At 40.9% G+C, this 18,755-nt stretch overlaps 2 protein-coding genes across 13 annotated transcripts in view; both read right to left on the reverse strand.

Moving 5' to 3' along the window:
- LOC126457930 (juvenile hormone esterase-like) overlaps positions 1-18,755 on the reverse strand; it is a 561,537-nt gene that overhangs the window by 502,486 nt on the left and 40,296 nt on the right. The gene's annotated exons all lie outside the window — the stretch shown is intronic.
- The window catches only part of LOC126457928 (esterase FE4-like), a 133,054-nt gene that overhangs the window by 73,429 nt on the left and 40,870 nt on the right, over positions 1-18,755 (reverse strand). For 10 of the 12 annotated variants that reach the window (XR_007585557.1, XM_050094633.1, XM_050094634.1 and 7 more), the window contains one exon: positions 16,653-16,820. The exons of 1 other annotated variant lie outside the window; for it this stretch is intronic. Coding sequence is in view for 10 of the 11 variants with exons in the window: in XM_050094633.1 (XP_049950590.1) it covers positions 16,653-16,820 (168 nt within the window). In the remaining variant the exon portion in view is untranslated. Of the gene's footprint in view, positions 1-16,652; positions 16,821-18,575; positions 18,642-18,755 lie in introns of all 12 variants that reach the window. One more of the 12 variants, XM_050094627.1, reaches the window with a different exon arrangement.

Genomic DNA, 18,755 nt, shown 5'->3' on the forward strand with positions numbered 1-18,755 from the left:
TGCTGCATGCGTAGTCTCTAAGGGGTGTGAAATTTTCAAAATATTGTCCAAGGAAGGGTTGTTTAGTTTGAGGGATACAGTGCGTACTCCTGGATATCAAGACAACTGGACCACTATGTCTCAGATCAAAGAACTGGCACACAAAGTTTGTAAGCGGGGTTCTTACAAGTGAAGTTGCAGTGTCAACTCAGAACATCACACACAAGCAGTATGACTGACACGGTTGCCTGTGGTCTTGATAGAACACGAGTCATGATGTGACCCCGTAGAATCATTGTGAGTAACAATTTGAAAGCAACAAACACATCTCCTTGAACAAGAGCACGACAGGATTTTGGAGTGGAGCCACATTCTTTAGTGAGAGAAATGTCTCTAGGGAAGACCAAGAAAGGAAGAGCAACCACTGGAGAGTGTCATTCAAAATCCAAAAAGAAACAACTGCTATTGCTGTTTCACAAGTTGCACAAGCTTTGTGTCCATGAGACACTGCAAACCTTTTATCTCATAGCCAAGTCTAATGACCGGAATCAAATAAGACTGGGAACAACTTAAGAATCTGTGGAGATTGCCCAACTGGCTGACTGTATCAACAACTAGCTGCCACAGAGTAAACAGGTGGACAATAATGAAAGAAAGACAGACAATGGAGATGGCACTGTGAAATAACAAAGGCAACGAATAAACAAAAACTGAAAACCTGAGATGTAGTGAATACCAAAGGGTAGCAAAACCAACAGAACAGTGCAGTGAAATCATAACTGACTGACTAAGCAGCTGCACTGTGGGCTTTAAAGGACAGCTGTTGGCACCGATAGGCTAGCAGGATGAACCTGTCTCTGTGGCTAGTGCTGCAGTGGCAACATCAGTGCTTGCAGATTACAGTACTGCCATCTGGTGACCGTCATTGAGATCAATGCCTTCCTGTGACCTGTCAATTCGTTGGGTTAGGAGACCAGATAAAGGAAGCTCCAAAAGATGTAAATACAACAGCATTTTATTAAAATTTTTATGTGTCCCTTTCACTTTTCAAGTTCCTGTACCCAGTACTGAAGGGAGGAAATTTCACTTATTATAATGTCCCAGAGTGTCTTTGGCATGAGGGGGGAGGGGGGCTAAGGGCAGTAAGAGAGAGCTATGGAAGGAGTGGGAGGGAGGGGAGGAGAGGGAGAAAAATGAAGAAGGTATAACACAGGGGCAAGGGGAGGATTTTGTATTACAACCAGTACTGTAAAATATTAAGAAGAGTTTTTAAAAAATTAAAAATAATGTTAAGTCCAGGCTGGAATAATGACAATATTATGAAAAGGATAGATTGCTACTCACCATATAGAGGAGATATTCAGTTGCAAACAGGGACCATGAAAGTACTGCTATACATTTAGGCATTCATCCAAAAGGCTTTCTTCACACACAAAACATACCAATACATGAATGACCACTGTAACTGGCCACTGAGGCCAGGCTGCACACTGCAACTGTGTATAATGGGAGAAGCATCTGGTGTGGGTGGCAGAGGTAAGGAGAAGGCTGGGGGAAAGGGGCAGGATAGGCATGGGGGAAGGTGTAGTGTTGCCTATGGGAGCATGCAGACATGGGGTGGGGGCAGGGTAGGGCTGTTGGTGCTGCTGGATGGTTAGGGAGGGGGAGGAGGGGGGGGATGTTTGCTAACCTCTAACGCCTTCCCCATTCCCATCTCAGTACCACACCACCTTCACTTCTACCAAAGCACCAACTGGTCTTTTTTATCTATCCTTTTCATAATATTGTCTTAAAAAAAGTTGTATTATACCCACTGTATGTGATATCTTACATTAAACCACATAACTTCAATATGGAACATTACCAAGAGAGAGAGAGAGAGAGAGAGAGAGAGAGAGAGAGAGAGAGAGAGACAAGCGATGACAGTTTTCTAGTGTAAGGAATCAGAATATTAAAAACATATCCAGGGCGCAGTGCTTAAATTTCAGTTTGAGTTTCCTGCCATATCGTAGATCCACCAGAGGCTGCGATTGGCATTCTTGAAAGCCATAGGTATCTAGTAAACAGTCAGAACCTCAAAATGGCCAAGATGTTACAGACAAGTGCAGAGTACAACCAAAGAGCCCTGATTATTGAAATCCTTTGTGCTGGGCATTCACCCATTGAAATAGTTCGATTCTTCAAGTACCTGTGATCAACTGTTTATGATATTCTGGCCAAGTATAACACTTTGGAGAAGTCTGGGGGACTTTCCATTAACTCGGTGACGAAATCTCATTTGAGAAAACGTGTTTCACGAACTGCGGCAGTCATCGAAAAGGCTCAGGTGTTGATTTTGGATGACGCAGGGCAATCGCTGAGGAAACTGGCGTCAGTATTCAATATCAGCAAGCGAACAATGCATCGGATGGCAGAGGATGACCTCGTATGAGCCACTTAGTCCAAAACTGGCTCTCAGATAAGGTTGACACATTTTGTTCAAAGGAGTTCTGACCCCCGAGTAGTGCAGGTTTGAACCCCCTCAACAACTATGTTTGAGCGTAGTCAAAAGAGTTACCAATAAGACAAGGCACCCTAATGTTGCATCTCTACAAACTGCTATCAAAGCAGTAATCGCGAAAATGGACAGTGCTGTTTTAAAGAGTGCATGCGATTGCTTCAGGACAAGACCGGAGGTGGTCATTGTCACTGAAGAGGGTTACATCAAGTAATGTTACTCCTGAAAGATACCATTACTTATATGTAAAAGGATTTTCATTTTCATTTGTATTTTTTTTTAATAAATTTGTTTATAAAAAAAGTTTCATTTGTCCAGATTTAAGTGACACACCCTGTATGTATCAGACATTTTATACATATTTTATATATATATTTCAGTCTTCATAAACACATTGCTGGACTTTAAAAAATCAGCAATTTACAATGCTGACTAAAATGTATTATAGACTAAATTAGACATAATAAGTGTGATCTCACATGATATATTTGAAACATTCTGGGAAATTAATGTGCCAAGAGTCATTTCCTTGCCTGTGTAATTATGGGTTGCCTAGAAAATCATGGATTTCTAATTACCAAACAATATTATGAAAAGGACAGACTGCTACTTGCCATAAAGATGCATGAGTTGCAGACAGGCATGACAAAAAGACTACTATGTGCAAGCATTTTGCTAAACCCTTCTTCAGAAAAGAAAAATGCACACACAATCAAACACATAAGCACATTCATACAAACATGAATGCTATCGCCGGACTGCAACAGAAACTTGTTGAATGGGAATGGAAAGGAGAGAAGCAGAGAGGGGGAAAAGATGGGTGGGCGCACCAGCAGAGAGTAGCGTACGGTGAGAGTAAGGGGAAGCCAATTGTGACGAGGTGACAGGACAGGGGCTGGAAACAGTTGGGTGGAGAGTGGGAGGAATGGGATGCCAATTGTGATGAGGTGACAGGACAGGGGCTGGAAGCAGTTGGGTTGAGAGTGTGGGAACAGTAGATTACCACAGATTGAGGCAGGGATAATTTCTGCAGTGGAGAATGTGTTGTAAGGATAACTTCCATCTGAGCAGTTCACAAAAGCTGGTGGTGGTGGGATAGATCCTGATTGCCTAAGCTGTGATGCAGTCATTGAAATCAAGCATGTTATGTACAGCTGCATGTTGTGCCACAGGGTGGTCCACTTTGCCCTCGTCCACAGTTTACCAACGGCCATTCATCCTGGTGGAACACTGGTTGGTAGTCATACAAACATAAAATGGTCAACAATGATTGTAATACATCTGATATAACATGGCTACTTTCGCAGGTGGCCTAGCCTCTGATGGAAGGGGATAAGCATGTTACAGGACTGGAAAAGGAAAGGTTAGATGAGTGGATTGAGCTAGTCTTGCACCTGGGTTTTCCACATGTATATGATCCCTGTGGGGAGAGGTTTGGATGGAGAGTGGTATATGGATGGACTATGATATTGTAGAGGTTGGGTGTGCAACGGAGCACCACTTTATGAGGGGTGGGAAGGATCTTGGGTAAGATGTCACAAATTTCAGGACATGATGGTAGATAATCAAAGCCCTGATGAAGGATGTTATTCAGTTGTTCCAGTCTGCAGTGAAAGTGAGTGTTGAAGGGGGCACTTCCTTGTAGCTAGTTCTTTGGGACGGTGGGAAGATTTGGAAGGGGGGGGGGGGGTGGATATGGCATAGGAAATCAGTTTGTGAACAAGTTTTGAGGGAGAGTCCCCGTTTGTGAAGGCCTTTCTGAGACCTTCAGCATACACAGGCAAGGAAGCTTCTGTCACTGGAGATATGCTGTCCCTGGGTGGCCAGGATTTATGGGAGAGATTTTCTGGTGTGGAAGGAATGTCATCTATCGAAATGTAGGGACTGTTGATGATAGGTGAGCTTAACGTGGATAGAGATGAGGATGGAGCTCTCAGAGAGGGGTTTTGGGAAGCTAGGAAGGTTTCTTCTAGGTGTGCAGGTTCCCATGGCTGTGCCATGGGTTTATTTGTATACCTTCCCTTGAAAGGAGAAGTACTTGGGTGTTAGGATATAGTTAGTAAGGTGTATGAGGAATGATGTAGTGTATATGGAGTGTGAAGGACATTGGGATAGCTAGTCTTTAATTCTGGCAAGACCTTGGGCAAGAGAGATGCTGGTGTATTGGGAAATGGCATCAACAGTGATGAGTAGGAATTCAGGAAGTAAAGGGGTCGGGATGTTGGAGAGTTGGTGAAGGAAGTAGTTTGTATATTTGATGTGGGAGGCTAGATTTCGGGCAATAGGTTGGAGGTGCTTTGTCAATGAGAGCTAAAATTCATTCAATAGGAGCCCAATAATCAGCTACAAAGGGGAAACTAGGGTTGTTGAGTTTGTGGATTTTGCTGAGCACATAGAAGGTGGGTGCATGGGGAGTTGGATTCAGGGAAGAGGTTCTGGGAAGGGCCTAAGGCTCTAACAGGGATATGAAGTTGGGTTTCACTTCTGGGATGGGATGATTGTGGCAGAATTTATAGTTAGAGGTGTCAGATAATTAGCAGAAGCCTTCCACCAGGTATTTACTGTGGTTCATAATGACAGTGGTGGTCTGCAGGTAGGATGATAGGGTCAGGATCTCTTTTATGGCTATGTGTGGCTGTCCTTTCTTCTGCCAAAAGGCTGGTGTTCTGTAACCTGGACAAGGATGGTGAGGCCAAGTAAGTGGAAGATAAAGAATTCCTGGCAAGTGACCAGGTTAGGTAGGGAGTGGCGGTGAGGGGGGGGAATCACAATTGGATGGTGGTGTGAGCTGGGAGAGGCCGGGTTCAGTGTTGGTATTAGGCTGGCTTTGTCTGGAAGAACTGGTGGCAAACAAATGTTTCCCTTGCAGGGATTGGGAGATGGAGAGTAGGTCTTTGACAAGTACAACATGGTTAAATTTGGATGTAGGGCTAAAGGCTAGGCATCTGGATAGAACTGAAACTTCTGTGAGGATTTTGGTGGAAAGATCAATAACAGTGTTCTGGAATTGTTTTGGCTCTGTATCGAGTAACATCTTGGAAGGTAGTTTTGGGGGATGTGGCAAGCAGAAAAGGTCAGCTAGGCTGGGCCTGGGTGCTGTGAAGGGTTGACAAGAAGGAACACTGCATATAAGATAGGGGTTGAATTGTGATGCCCCAAGGCAGCAGTAGGATGTCAGTAGGCTGGATAAATTATGGAGGTGGTGCCTGGAATGCCGTTCTAGATGCTGGTGTGCAAGGGATTCCATTTCAGAGATGTGATGTATGTAGTAGGGATTGCACAGTAGCAGTATCTTGCAGAGGTAGCAGAGTTGGTCTTTGATACCTGTGCCATGGATGATACCTGTTTTTGCAGTACCAGGTTTGTGAGGGACAGAAAATGAGGGGTGGGTTCCAGAGAAAGGCATCCACATGGTTGGGCCATTGGGGGAGTGGGAGATTCCATGCTTTAGGCAGCTTTCAATGATCTAGTGGAGAAATATGGAGAAGGGGTCCATTGTGGCAAGAATGGAGTTAGGGAGATAGGAAATGACATGAGAAATAGGCAAAAGAAGGTGTTAGATGGTTGTGAGTGGCGCTGGATAGTAGGAAAAGATGCACAAAAATACATCTAGATATGCAAAAATACATACAAATACTTAAAAATGTGCACAAGTACATAAAATATGAAAAATGCTTGGAAAAGGACAGAATGGATGAGGTATGGGAGAATGCACACGTTGGGATCAGGAAAGAGGGGGATGGGGGAGGGATCGGTGAGATTCATAAGTTCGTGTGGCACAGGTACCTAAGGAAAATAACACGTGAAAATATGACAGGATGAGGGTGAAATGTTATTGATAGGAAAAATTATACTCATAATTATGGGCGGGAAGAATTTGGGGTATGAGACGTTGCACTAACAATCCCCACAGTTATGCAGCCATGCAATGTGCATGGATGAGACTTTTGACTCAGCATGACTGGTGTTCTACAGGTCGGAGCGTGGAATGTCAGATCCCTTAACCATGCAGGTAGGTTACAAAATTTGAAAAGGAAAATGGGTAGGCTAAAGTTAGATATAGTGGGTATTAGTGAAGTTTGGTGAAGGAGGAAAATGACTTCTGGTCAGGAGAATAGAGTGTTATAAATACAAAATCAAATAGGGGTAATGCATGAGTAGGTTTAATACTGGATAAAAAATTGGGACGAGGATAAGCTGCTATGAATAGCATAGTGAACACATTATTGTAGCCAAGGTAAGACACAAAGCCCATACCCACCACAGTAGTACAAGTTTATATGCCAACTAGATCTGCAGATGATGAAGAGATTGAAGTAATGAATGATGCAATAAAAGAAATTATTCAGATAGTTAAGGGAGATGAAAATTTAATGGTCATGGGGGACTGGAATTTGATAGTAGGAAAAGGAAGAGAAGGAAAAGTAGTAGGTGAATACGGACTGGGTGGTAAGGAATCAAAGAGGAAGACATCTGGTAGAATTTTGCACAGAGGATAACTTAATCAAGGATGATACTTGGCTTAAGAAGCATGAAAGAAGGTTGTATACATGGAAGAGGCCTGGAGACACTGGAAGATTTCAGATAGATTATATAATGGTAAGACAGAGATTCAGGAACCAGGTTTTAAATTATAAGTCATTTCCAGGGGCAGATGTAGACTCTGACCACAATTTACTGGTTATGAACTGTAGATAAAAATTGAAAAAACTGCAGAAAGGTAGGAATTTAAGGAGACGGGACCTGCATGGACTGAAGGAACCAGAGGTTATAGAGAGTTTCAGAAAGAACTTTAGGGAACAATTGACAAGAACAGGGAAAGAAATACAGTTAAAGAAAAATGTGTAGCTATGAGAGATGAAGTAGTGAAGGCAGCAGAGGGTCAAGTAGGTAAAAAGACGAGGGCTAGTAGAAATCCTTGGTAACAGAAGAGATACTGAATTTAATTGATGAAAGGAGAAAAAAACAACATAAAAATGCAGTAAATGAAGCAGGTGAAAAGAATACAAATGTCTCAAAAATGAGATCGACAGGAGGTGCAAAATGGCTAAGCAGGGGTGGCTAGAGGACAAAGTTAAGGATGTAGAAGCAGATATCACTAGAGGTAAGATAGAGACTGCTTACAGGAAAATTAAGGAGATCTTTGGAGAGAAGATCAATATCAAGAGCTCAGTTGGAAAACCAGTCCTAAGCAAAGAAGGAAAAGCAGATAGGTGGAAGGAGTATACAGAGGGTCTATACAAGAGTGATGTACTTGAGAGTAACATTACAGAAATGGAAGAGTATGTAGATGACGATGAAATGGGAGATATGATACTGCGTGAAGTATGAGACGTGTTTTTTAAGTGAGTACCATTTTGAAATTAAAAAAAGACATGCTAAGATATCTCAATAATTTTATTTTTATATGAAAGCCTGTACCTTAATCTACATTTCTACATAATTTCCATCAATACTGAGGCACTTGTCATAACGTTGTACCTGTTTTTGAATACCCTCCTCATAGAAGTCTGCCACCTGACTTCTTAACCACTGTATCACTACTGTTTTGACTTCGTCATCATCTTGAAGATGCTGACCGCCCAGGTGTTTCTTCAAGTGCAGAAACAGATGGTAGACACTGGGCGCAAGATCTGGGCTGTATGGAGGATGATTTAGAGTTTCCCATCGAAAAGATATGATGAGATCTTTGGTCTGATTTGCCACATGCGGATGGGTATTGTCCTGCAGCAAAACGATGCCCTTGCTCAACTTCCATGGACTGTTGCTTTGATTCTGGTGTGATGTAGACCATCCATGTTTCATCGCCCATAACAATTTTGACTTAAGAAATCATCACTGTCATTGTGGTACCGCTCAAGGAAAGTCAATACACTGTCTAAACGTTTGGTTTTGTGCACATCCATCAACATTTTCAGTACCCAACGTGTGCACAATTTTCAGTAATTCAAGTTCTCGGTCACAATGCCATACAAAACACTATGAGAAACATTAGGAAAGTCATCCAGCAAGGACAAAATCATAAAGCGTCTGTTTTCTCTCACCTTATTGTCCACTTCCTGCACCAAACTTTCATTAACGACCGAAGGATGCCCACTCCATTGTTCATCATGCACATTTGTGTGGCCATCTTTAAATGCTCTCACCCACTTTCTTACCATTCCATCACTCGTAATGTTATCTCTGTAAACTGCACAGATCTCACAATGAATTGATCACTTTTAGGCCTTTAGCACTAAGAAATCTTATAACAGACCGTACTTCACAGTTGGCAGGACTCAAGATTATCGGAGGCATCTTAAACACTCAGTACACAACGTAAATGAGGAAGAATCAGACTGTAATGGCCTCAGTGCATAGATTAAGGTACAGGCTTTCATGTAAAAATAAAATTATTGAGATATCTTAGCACATCTTTTTTAAATTTCGAAATGGTACTTACTTAAAAAACACGCCTCGTATTCGACAGAGCACTGAAAGGCCTAAGTTGAAACAAGGCCCCGGGAGAGAGAACATTCCATTAGAACTACTGATAGCCTTGGGAGAGCCAGCCATGACAAATCTCTTCCATCTGGTGAGCAAGATGTATGAGACAGGCCAAACACCCTCAGACTTCAAGAAGAATATAGTAATTCCAGTCCCAAAGAAGGCAGGTGTTGACAGGTGTGAAAATTACCAAACTGTCAGTTTAATATGTCACGGTTGCAAAATACTAACACAAATTATTTAAAGACAAATGGAAAAACTGGTAGAAGCCGAACTCAGGGAAGATCAGTTTGGATTTTGTAGAAATATTGGAACACGCAAGGCAATACTTACTCTACGTCTTATCTCAGAAGATAGGTTAAGGAAAGGCAAACCTAAGTTTCTAGCATTTGCAGACTTAGAAAGCTTTTGACTATATTGACTAGAATACTCTCTTTCAAATTCTGAAGGTGGCAGGGGTAAAATACAGGGAACAAAGAGCTATTTACAATTTATATAGAAACCAGAGGACAGTTATATGAGTCGAGGGGCATGAAAGGGAAGCAGTGGCTGAGAAGGGAATGAGACAGGGTTGTAGCCTGTCCCCGATGTTGTTCAGTCGATATATTGTGGAAGTGGTAAAGGAAACAAAAAGAAAAATTTGGAGTAGGAATTAGAATCCATGGAGAAGAAATAAAAACTTTTGAGATTTGCCGGTGACACTGTAATTCTGTCAGAGATGGCAAAGGACCTGGAAGAGCAGTTGAGCGGAATGGATAGTGTCCTGAAACGAGAATATAAGGTGAACATCAACAAAGCAAAACAAGGATAATGGAATGTCATTGAATTAAATCAGATGGTGCTGAAGGAATTAGATTAGGAAATGTGATGCTTAAAGTATTTGATGAGTTTTGCTATCTGAGAAGCAGAATAACTGATGATGGTCAAAGTAGAGAGAATATAAAATGTAGACTGGCTATGGCAAGGAAGGCATTTCTGAAGAAGAGAAATTTGTTAACATTGAGTACAGATTTAAGTGTCTGGAAGTTTTTCTGAAAGTGTTTGTATGGAGTGTAGCCAAATATGGAAGTGAAATATGGATGATAAATAGTTTAGACAAGACGAGAATACAAGCTTTTGAAATGTGGTGCTACAGAAGAATGCTCAAGATTAGATGGGTAGAATACTGAATTAAGGAGGAGGAACTGAATAGGATTGGGGAGAACAGGAATTAGTGGTACAACTTGACTGGAAGAAGGGATAGGTTGGTAGGACACATTCTGAGGCATCAAGGGATCACAAATTTATTAATGGATGGAAGTGCAGAGGTTAAAAATCGCAGAGGGAAGCCAAGAGATGAATACACTAAGCAGATTTTGAAGGATGTAGATTGCAAATGTTCAAATGTGTGTGAATTCCTAAGGGACCAAATTGCTGAGGTCATCTGTCCCTGGACTTACACACTACTTAAACTAACTTAGGGTAAGGACAACACACACACGCATGCCCGAGGGAGGGCTCGAACCTCTGGAGGGAGGGGCCACGCAGTCTGTGACAAGGCACCTCAAACCGCACGGCCATACCGATGTAGACTACAGTAGCTGCTCGGAGATGAAGAGGCTTGCTCAGGATAGAGTAGCATGGAGAGCTGCATCGAACCAGTGTCTTGACTGAAGACCACAACAACATATCTCTCACCACAGACAGTGTGTTGGCCAACAGCCTCCACATAATGACCGAGTGCAGCAGAATTTGCTTAGAGTTGTCCATGCTGGCAGACATGCAACACTGCATGAAATAAACCCATGAAATACCCACAGATATCAATGTGGGATATAAGACGAATGTATTCTTTAGGACAGTTAGGCAAAATTTGGCGTAAATGGGCTATGGCAGCAGAAGTGAGTGCCTTTGCTAAAAGGATGACATCACCTTGGATTCATGACAATATTGATTGCATCCTAGATGACTAGAATACTGTGGTCTGGTTGGTCAGCTGAGTCCCAGTGTCAGTTGGTAAGAGCTGATGGCAGGGTTTGAGTGTGGTGCAGACCACATGAAGTGATGGACCAAAGTTGTCAACAAGGCACTGTGCAAGTAGGTAGTGGATCCATAATAGTGTGGGCTGTTTTTACATGGAATCAGCTAGGTCTCCTGGTCCAACTGAACTTATCATTGACCAGAAAAGGTTATGTTCATCTACTTGGCGACCATTTGCAGTCATGTTCCCAAACAATGATGGAATTTTTATGAATGACAATGTGATATATCACTGGGCCACAACCATTTGCAATTGGTTTGAAGCACATTCTGGACAGTCTGAGCGAATGATTCTGGCCACCCAGACTGCCCAACATGGAGCCCATCGAACATTTGTGGAACATAATCAAGAGATCAGTTCACGCACGAAGTCCTGCTCCAACAACCCCTTTTTAATTATGGACAGCTATTGAGGCAGCATACTAAATATTTCTGCAGGAGACTTCCAACAATTTGTTGAGTCCATGCGATGTTGAATTCCTGCACTACACAGAGCAAAAGGAGGTCCGGGATGATAGTTCGAGGTATCCCATGACTCTGGTCCCCCCAGTGTACATCACATCAATGAAACTGAATCCCTTGCTCTCCATCTCCTAGAAGAGCATTCCAGGCACCAACTCCACAACTTATGCAGCCTGCTAACTGCGATCTTGGGGCACCAATATTCAACTGCTATCCTGTCTACATTGTTCCTCCTCGTCAACCCCACATAGCATCCAGACCCTGATTAGCTGACTTTTTCAGCTTGTTACATCCCCCAAAACTCCTTCCAACATTCCACTAAATCCAGAGGCAAAACAATCCCACAACACTGTCGTTAACCTTTCCACCAAAATCCTCAACTCACACATGTTTCAGTCCTATCCAAAGGCCTCACCTCCAGTCCTGCAGCCAAATTTAACCATGTAGGACTTGTCAGAGACTTACTCTCCTTCTCCTGACCCCTGCAGTGGAAACACTTATTTGCCACCAATCCTTCCAACCAAAGCCCTGAATCATTGTAGCTGATTTACTGAAAAACACACACACACACACCTTCTACATGGTTCCCAAAAGCCTCAAATCCAACAATTCTAGATGCCCCATTGCAGCTGGTTTACTAAAAGAATTTTAGCCCTCACTGATCAACACCTCCAACCTATTGCCCAAAATCTAACCTCCCACATCAACATATTCTCCGCTCCCAAAATCGTCCTAGACTAAAACTACAGTCTCCATTGTGCATTGCTTTCTGCCAGTACACCCACCAGTATTTTCCCTTCTCTGCTTCTCTCTTTCCGCTCCCTGTTCCTGCCTGCCCCCTCCCCCAGGCACTGAACCTGACAGCACTTGCCTGCCACCATTTAATCACTGTATGCTCTGCAAGGCAGCACCAATTACCCCAACCCCCCCCCCCCCCCCCCCCACATACCTTGCTATCCCTCCCCACCACATTCTGGGCTGTTGCTCCTGTTTGAACCATTTCTATTGCATTTTTTTTTTTTTTATTGAAAATGAAACTCATCCAGCTGTATTTAAGATTTCATATTTATTTGGCTACTAGTTTTGATGTTGTGTCAACGTCATCTTCAGGCCTGTACACTTTGGTGATATCAATCATGTGTGGCTGAGTACTAGAAGTCCGTGGTGAGACCAATACATACTCTGTATTGGTCTCACTGAGGACTTCTAGTACTCAGCCACACACAGTTGATATCATCAAAGTGTACGGGCCTGAAGATGATGTTAACGCAACATCAAAACTAGGAGCCAAATAAATATGAAATCTTAAATACAGCTGGAGGAGTCTCATTTTCAATAAAAAATTTTACCAGCTGACGTCCCGCCATCATCAAATTTAAATGTACGAAGATGTACGAAGATTTCTACTGCGGTCTGGTCAGAATGGCTGAAGATAGCAGTCACACGTGTATGAGGTGTGCTTGTCTGTATGAATGTGTGTGCTTTTCCTCCTGAAGAGGGCTTTGGCTGAAAGCTTATTTGTTTATATGTAGCAATCTCTTCATCTTGCCTATCTGCAATTCAATGTGTCATCTATATCGTGATAGCAGTTTATCCTTTTCATAATATTGTTTAGATTCCAATCTGGACTTTCCATTATTTAATTACCAAACTGCCATTCTAAAATGACAACTACTTACAGAGTCACTAACTGCATAAAAATTACACTTTTTGTGATTTGTTTAAGTCAATCAATTGTGTGCTTAAGCTACCCGTGCTACAGAAATTCCCCATTTATGGTAATAATGAATCAGTAGATTAAAACTGTGTGCCCGACCGAGACTCGAACTCGGGACCTTTGCTTTTCGCGGGCAAGTGCTCTACCAACTGAGCTACCGAAGCACGACTCACGCCCGGTACTCACAGCTTTACTTCTGCCAGTATCTCGTCTCCTACCTTCCAAACTTTACAGAAGCTGTCCTGCGAACCTTGCAGAACTAGCACTCCTGAAAGAAAGGATATAGCGGAGACATGGCTTAGCCACAGCCTGGGGGATGTTTCCAGATGAGATTCTCACTCTGCAGCGGAGTGTGCGCTGATATGAAACTTCCTGGCAGATTAAAACTGTGTGCCCGACCGAGACTCGAACTTGGGACCTTTGCCTGTGAGTACCGGGCGTGAGTCGTGCTTCGGTAGCTCAGTTGGTAGAGCACTTGCCCGCGAAAGGCAAAGGTCCCGAGTTCGAGTCTCGGTCGGGCACACAGTTTTAATCTGCCAGGAAGTTTCATATCAGCGCACACTCCGCTGCAGAGTGAAAATCTCATTAATGAATCAGTATTCGCTTGGTTCACTCCTTATTTAAGCACAAGTGATGTAGATATTTATGCTATGTAATGTAAGTAATTCAAGAGGTGAAGCTATATTACCTGTATGGGGAGAAATTACATTGTATGTACGATAAAATACTATCACCAATCCTCTCCTCCTCAAATATGAGTGACTGTCACATCATTTAAAACTGGACATAGAATTAGTTTTTTAAATACATAACAACTACTGTTATTAAACTATGGAAAGAAGCACTACTACAGAAAAATCTAATTATGTCTCTGCCAAAGTTACTATCTGATCTAATATAGTTGGACTTCTTTTATACTTTAAAAATTCTCATTAATCCTGTCTTGTAAATCAAAAAGTAGGTAATAATTAACAACTAAAATACAGCAACAAGAGGAAGTGGAGAAGACAAAGTCAAATGCAACTAAATAATGCAAATTGGATGTCTCACTACTTACAAAGATGTCTGTGATACACTACTGGCCATTAAAATTGCTACACCAAGAAGAAATGCAGATGATAAACGGGTATTCAATGGACAAATATATTATACTATAACTGACACGTGATTACATTTCACGCAATTGGGTGCATAGATGCTGAGAAATCAGTACCCAGAACACCCACCTCTGGCCATAATAACGGCCTTGATGCGCCTGGGCATTGAGTCGAACAGAGCTTGGATGGCGTGTACAGGTACAGCTGCCCATGCAGCTTCAACACGATACCACAGTTCATCAAGAGTAATGACTGGCGTATTGTGATGAGCCAGTTGCTTGGCCTCCATTGACCAGACGTTTTCAATTGGTGAGAGATCTGGAGAATGTGGTGGCCAGGACAGCAGTTGAACATTTTCTGTATCCATAAAGGCCCGTACAGGACCTGCAACATGCGGGCATGCATTATCCTGCTGAAATCCCTATCAAATGTAGGGTAGAGCCACGGGTCGTAACACATCTGAAATGTAAAGTCCACTATTCAAAGTGCTGTCAATGCGAACAAGAGGTAACTGAGACGTGTAACCAATGGCACCCCATGCCATCACGCCGGGTGATACGCCAGTATGGCGATGATGAATACATGCTTCCAATGTGCGTTCACTGCGATGTCGCCAAACACGGATGTGACCATCATAATGCTGTAGACAGAACCTGGATACATCCAAAAAAATGACGTTTTGCCATTCGTGCACCCAGGTTCATCATTGAGTACACCATCATTGCAGGCACTCCTGTCTGTGATATCTCGACTGCTAGTCATACGAGGCCATTGGGATCCAGCACAGCATTCCATATTACCCTCCTGAACCCACAAATTCCATATTCTGCTAACAGTCATTGGATCTCGACCAACGCGAGCAGCTATGTCATGATACAATGAACCGCAATCGCGATAGGCTACAATTTGACCTATATCAAAATTGTAAACGTGATGGTACGCATTTCTCCTCCTTACATGAGGCATCACAACAATGCTTCACCAGGCAACGCCGGTCAACTGCTGTTTCTGTATGAGAAATCAGTTGGAACCTTTCCGCATGTCAGCACGTTGTACGTGTCACCACCGGTGCCAACCTTGTGTGAATGCTCTGAAAAACTAATTATTTGCATATCACAGCATCTTCTTCCTGTCGGTTAAATTTCGTGTCTGTAGCACGTCATCTTCGTGGTGTAGCAATTTTAATGGCCAGTAGTGTACAAAATTAGTAGTAATAGTAGTAAAGACCAACTCCATATATTGCCTTGAATTACTGTCTTCATCTATAGCCATCCATATTCCTCTTTCATGTTTTTTAATGTCATCTACCCACCTCTCATAAGGCCATCATCTCACTGTCTCTGTCCTTTCTTATCTTTTAGAATACAGCAGAAAACTTCTTTGGGACATTTACCACTCATTTATGTGTCCACATTCATTTGTATAACTACATATTCTCCACAATTACTTTTCATTTTCGCTATAACCATAATTATGCCTTTCACATCCGCCATAGTCTTGAAAATATTTCACTTGAAAATTTATATATAATGTGGTGTTATTTGTTACATTTTTAAATCTCTGATTTGAAGGCAATTCAGTTCACTGCACATAAAATAAAATAAACTCTCAGAACCTTCAAATAATTGACTTGAGATTTTATGAAATTCTAAAGAATATGTTATTATCCGCCTTCAAGGTTTTTATGTTATTCTGACCATGTTCCCCCTTATTCAGAATGCAGATCCTGTTGCATTATAAACATTGATCATTAACTACTGGTTTTGATTTCCCTACTGATTATGTGATCATCATATAACTTGGTAGATACTTGACCCTATTATGAAAAAACTCTATAGCTTATATTTCGAATTCTAGGTAAATCTTTACTACATTTAAGTATGTTGCCATTTTCACTCTTCGATATACAACATTGAAGGTGCACAGTGTAATGTACCAAGAGGAGAAATTTTCTTTTCCTTCCCCTCTGTTGAGCTACTGCCTTCTTTATCCACTTAGATTCTATACTTATCATTAAGACTTATGTATCTGATATGCTCCCAATGTTTCAGTTATAATTAGTAAATATACAGACTATGTTACATTTTAAATTTTTATGATACCTAAGTAGTAAGATTTCATTCCTTAACATGAAGCCAACTTTTTTTCCACCTTTTAACTTAACAAATTCTGTACCTCGAAAAGATATCTAAACAACAGTATTGTTGCATCTTTTTCTCATGTTACAAAAATGGTGAGTATCTTCTGGGGGCGGGGAATAATAAAGAAAAATTGAGTATAATCCCTGTTGGCACTGAAGCCATTAGAAACAGAACAAAAATTTGAATTGGAAAAGAATGTAGAAAGAAATTGGCTATAGGTTGTCCAAAAGACAGAAAAAAATTATAGTTCTTACCTGAAATCTAAGAGTACCGACTGGTGGCTTTGCATAACGAATACCCTGAAAGCTGCAATACTTCCCTCCATACTTTGCTTCAACTACTTTTCCTTTCAAAATGCCTTGGGCAACTTTAACTGTCACTGTTTCCACACCAGCTGTTCTTGCACTATACATCCTTAACACCTACAATGGAAGTATAATTAAACACTGGAAAATCTAGGATGGAATACTAAAAATATGAAAAGGATAGTTGCTACTCACCACATAGTGGAGATGCTGAGTTGCAGATACAGTCTTTTTTGTTGTGCCTATCTGTGACTCAGCATCTCTGCTATATGGTGGGTGGCAAGTTCATAATATCGAGACTATAATAACAATGATGCAGTAGTAGAAAATATTCTTCAATTTTTTTGTACCATATTTGTGTTAACACCTGTATGGTTCATTATTTTTTCTTAATAATAAATGCTCTTGAATGGATTGGCGTAACTCAAAAACTCCAGAACACACAGGTACAATTATGGTGCTGAAGTACTATAGAATATTAGTAGTATTCATGTTGATATTGTAACAATTATTTGCTAGGTATGTGTATTAAAATGAGGTAGTGAGCAAGATAAGTTCATCATAGAGATCACTCCTGTCAACATTGTTAATATTACCCATTATGAAAGGCAGTACCCAAGTTCTGTTTCTTTTATTCACTATACTACAAGGGCATGAAAAACCGAACATAAAGTGCAACCTACTAATGCACAATATTTATGTTAACACCTGTATGGTTCATAATTTTTTCTTAATAATAAATGCTCTTGAATGGATTGGCATAACTCAAAAATTCCAGAACACACAGGTACAATTATGGTGCTGAAGTACTACAGAATATTAGTAGTATTCACGTTGGTATTTTAACAATTACTTGCTAGGTATGTGTATTAAAATGAGATAGTGAGTAAGATAAGTTCATCGTAGAGATCACTCCTGTCAACATTGTTAATATTGTCCATTATGAAAGGCAGTGCCCAAGTTCCATTTCTTTTATTCATAGTACTACAAGGGCATGAAAAACCGAACATACACTGCAACCTACTAACGCACACAATGAACACTAAAGAAAACAAGGACATTAAATAAATAAGTCCAAAATAAAATTAGGTGTAGCAGTTTTTTTAAAAATAATATGTTACAATGCATACACTGTCATAACGTTCAGCTATATCCAAGATGAGTAAAATCAAATGAAACATTCTTTCATTTTAACTGTGGAACTTATTACATTCTGATGATGTAAAATAATGTTTATCTGTACCTGCTGTTGACAATTTTCCCCAATTTGATTAAGCAAAAAATTAAAGAAAAGAATAAATTGAAAAGACTTAATTACAACAACAGTTTTTCTTGCCAGTAAATTTCCTTTTTCAATGTAAGGCAGCATCCAATGTAAGCACATGAAGAAAAGACACACAGACACCCACTAACAGCATCAGAGAAGATAAAAAAGCAAAATGGTGTTCCAGACTGTACAGTACAATACTAATAAAACAAGATTTACAGGAGAAAATATGCCACACATACATTTAAATGAACTTGGATGTAAAACTGAAGAGAATCTTAGTTTTTATGAAATTCCAAGTCTATATTGTAGAACAGTTAACACAGTGATGGCTGCATCATCATTTAAGACAGAAATAATATTCAATGTGAAAAATTGATTTGGTTGATGAACTTGTTGCTGAGGTGGCCATTGGATCATCAGCAGTGAACATAAAGATAGGCAAAGACAACTTAATAATAGCTGGCTTGTGAAGATCACCAAACAATGATATAGATGAATTCCTGTGTCATTTCAAACTTCTGAATAAATTCTCAACAAACTAAAAACAGGTTATAATACTAGGAGATGTTAATATAGACTCTTTAAGCTATATTGTAAATTACCTCAGGTACTCCAATTCTAGCAGTAGTTTATCATAGGTCGCTGCAGCAACAAAGCATCCCTAGTGTCTGGAAAAAGTGCAGGTCATTGCCATTTTCAAGAAGAGTCGTAAAACAGATCTACACAATTATAGCTCTATATTACTGATGTCACTCTGTTCTGGAATTATGTAACATGCTTCA

Source organism: Schistocerca serialis, chromosome 2, assembly GCF_023864345.2.
Source record: "Schistocerca serialis cubense isolate TAMUIC-IGC-003099 chromosome 2, iqSchSeri2.2, whole genome shotgun sequence".
NCBI classification, from domain to species: Eukaryota; Metazoa; Arthropoda; class Insecta; order Orthoptera; family Acrididae; genus Schistocerca; species Schistocerca serialis.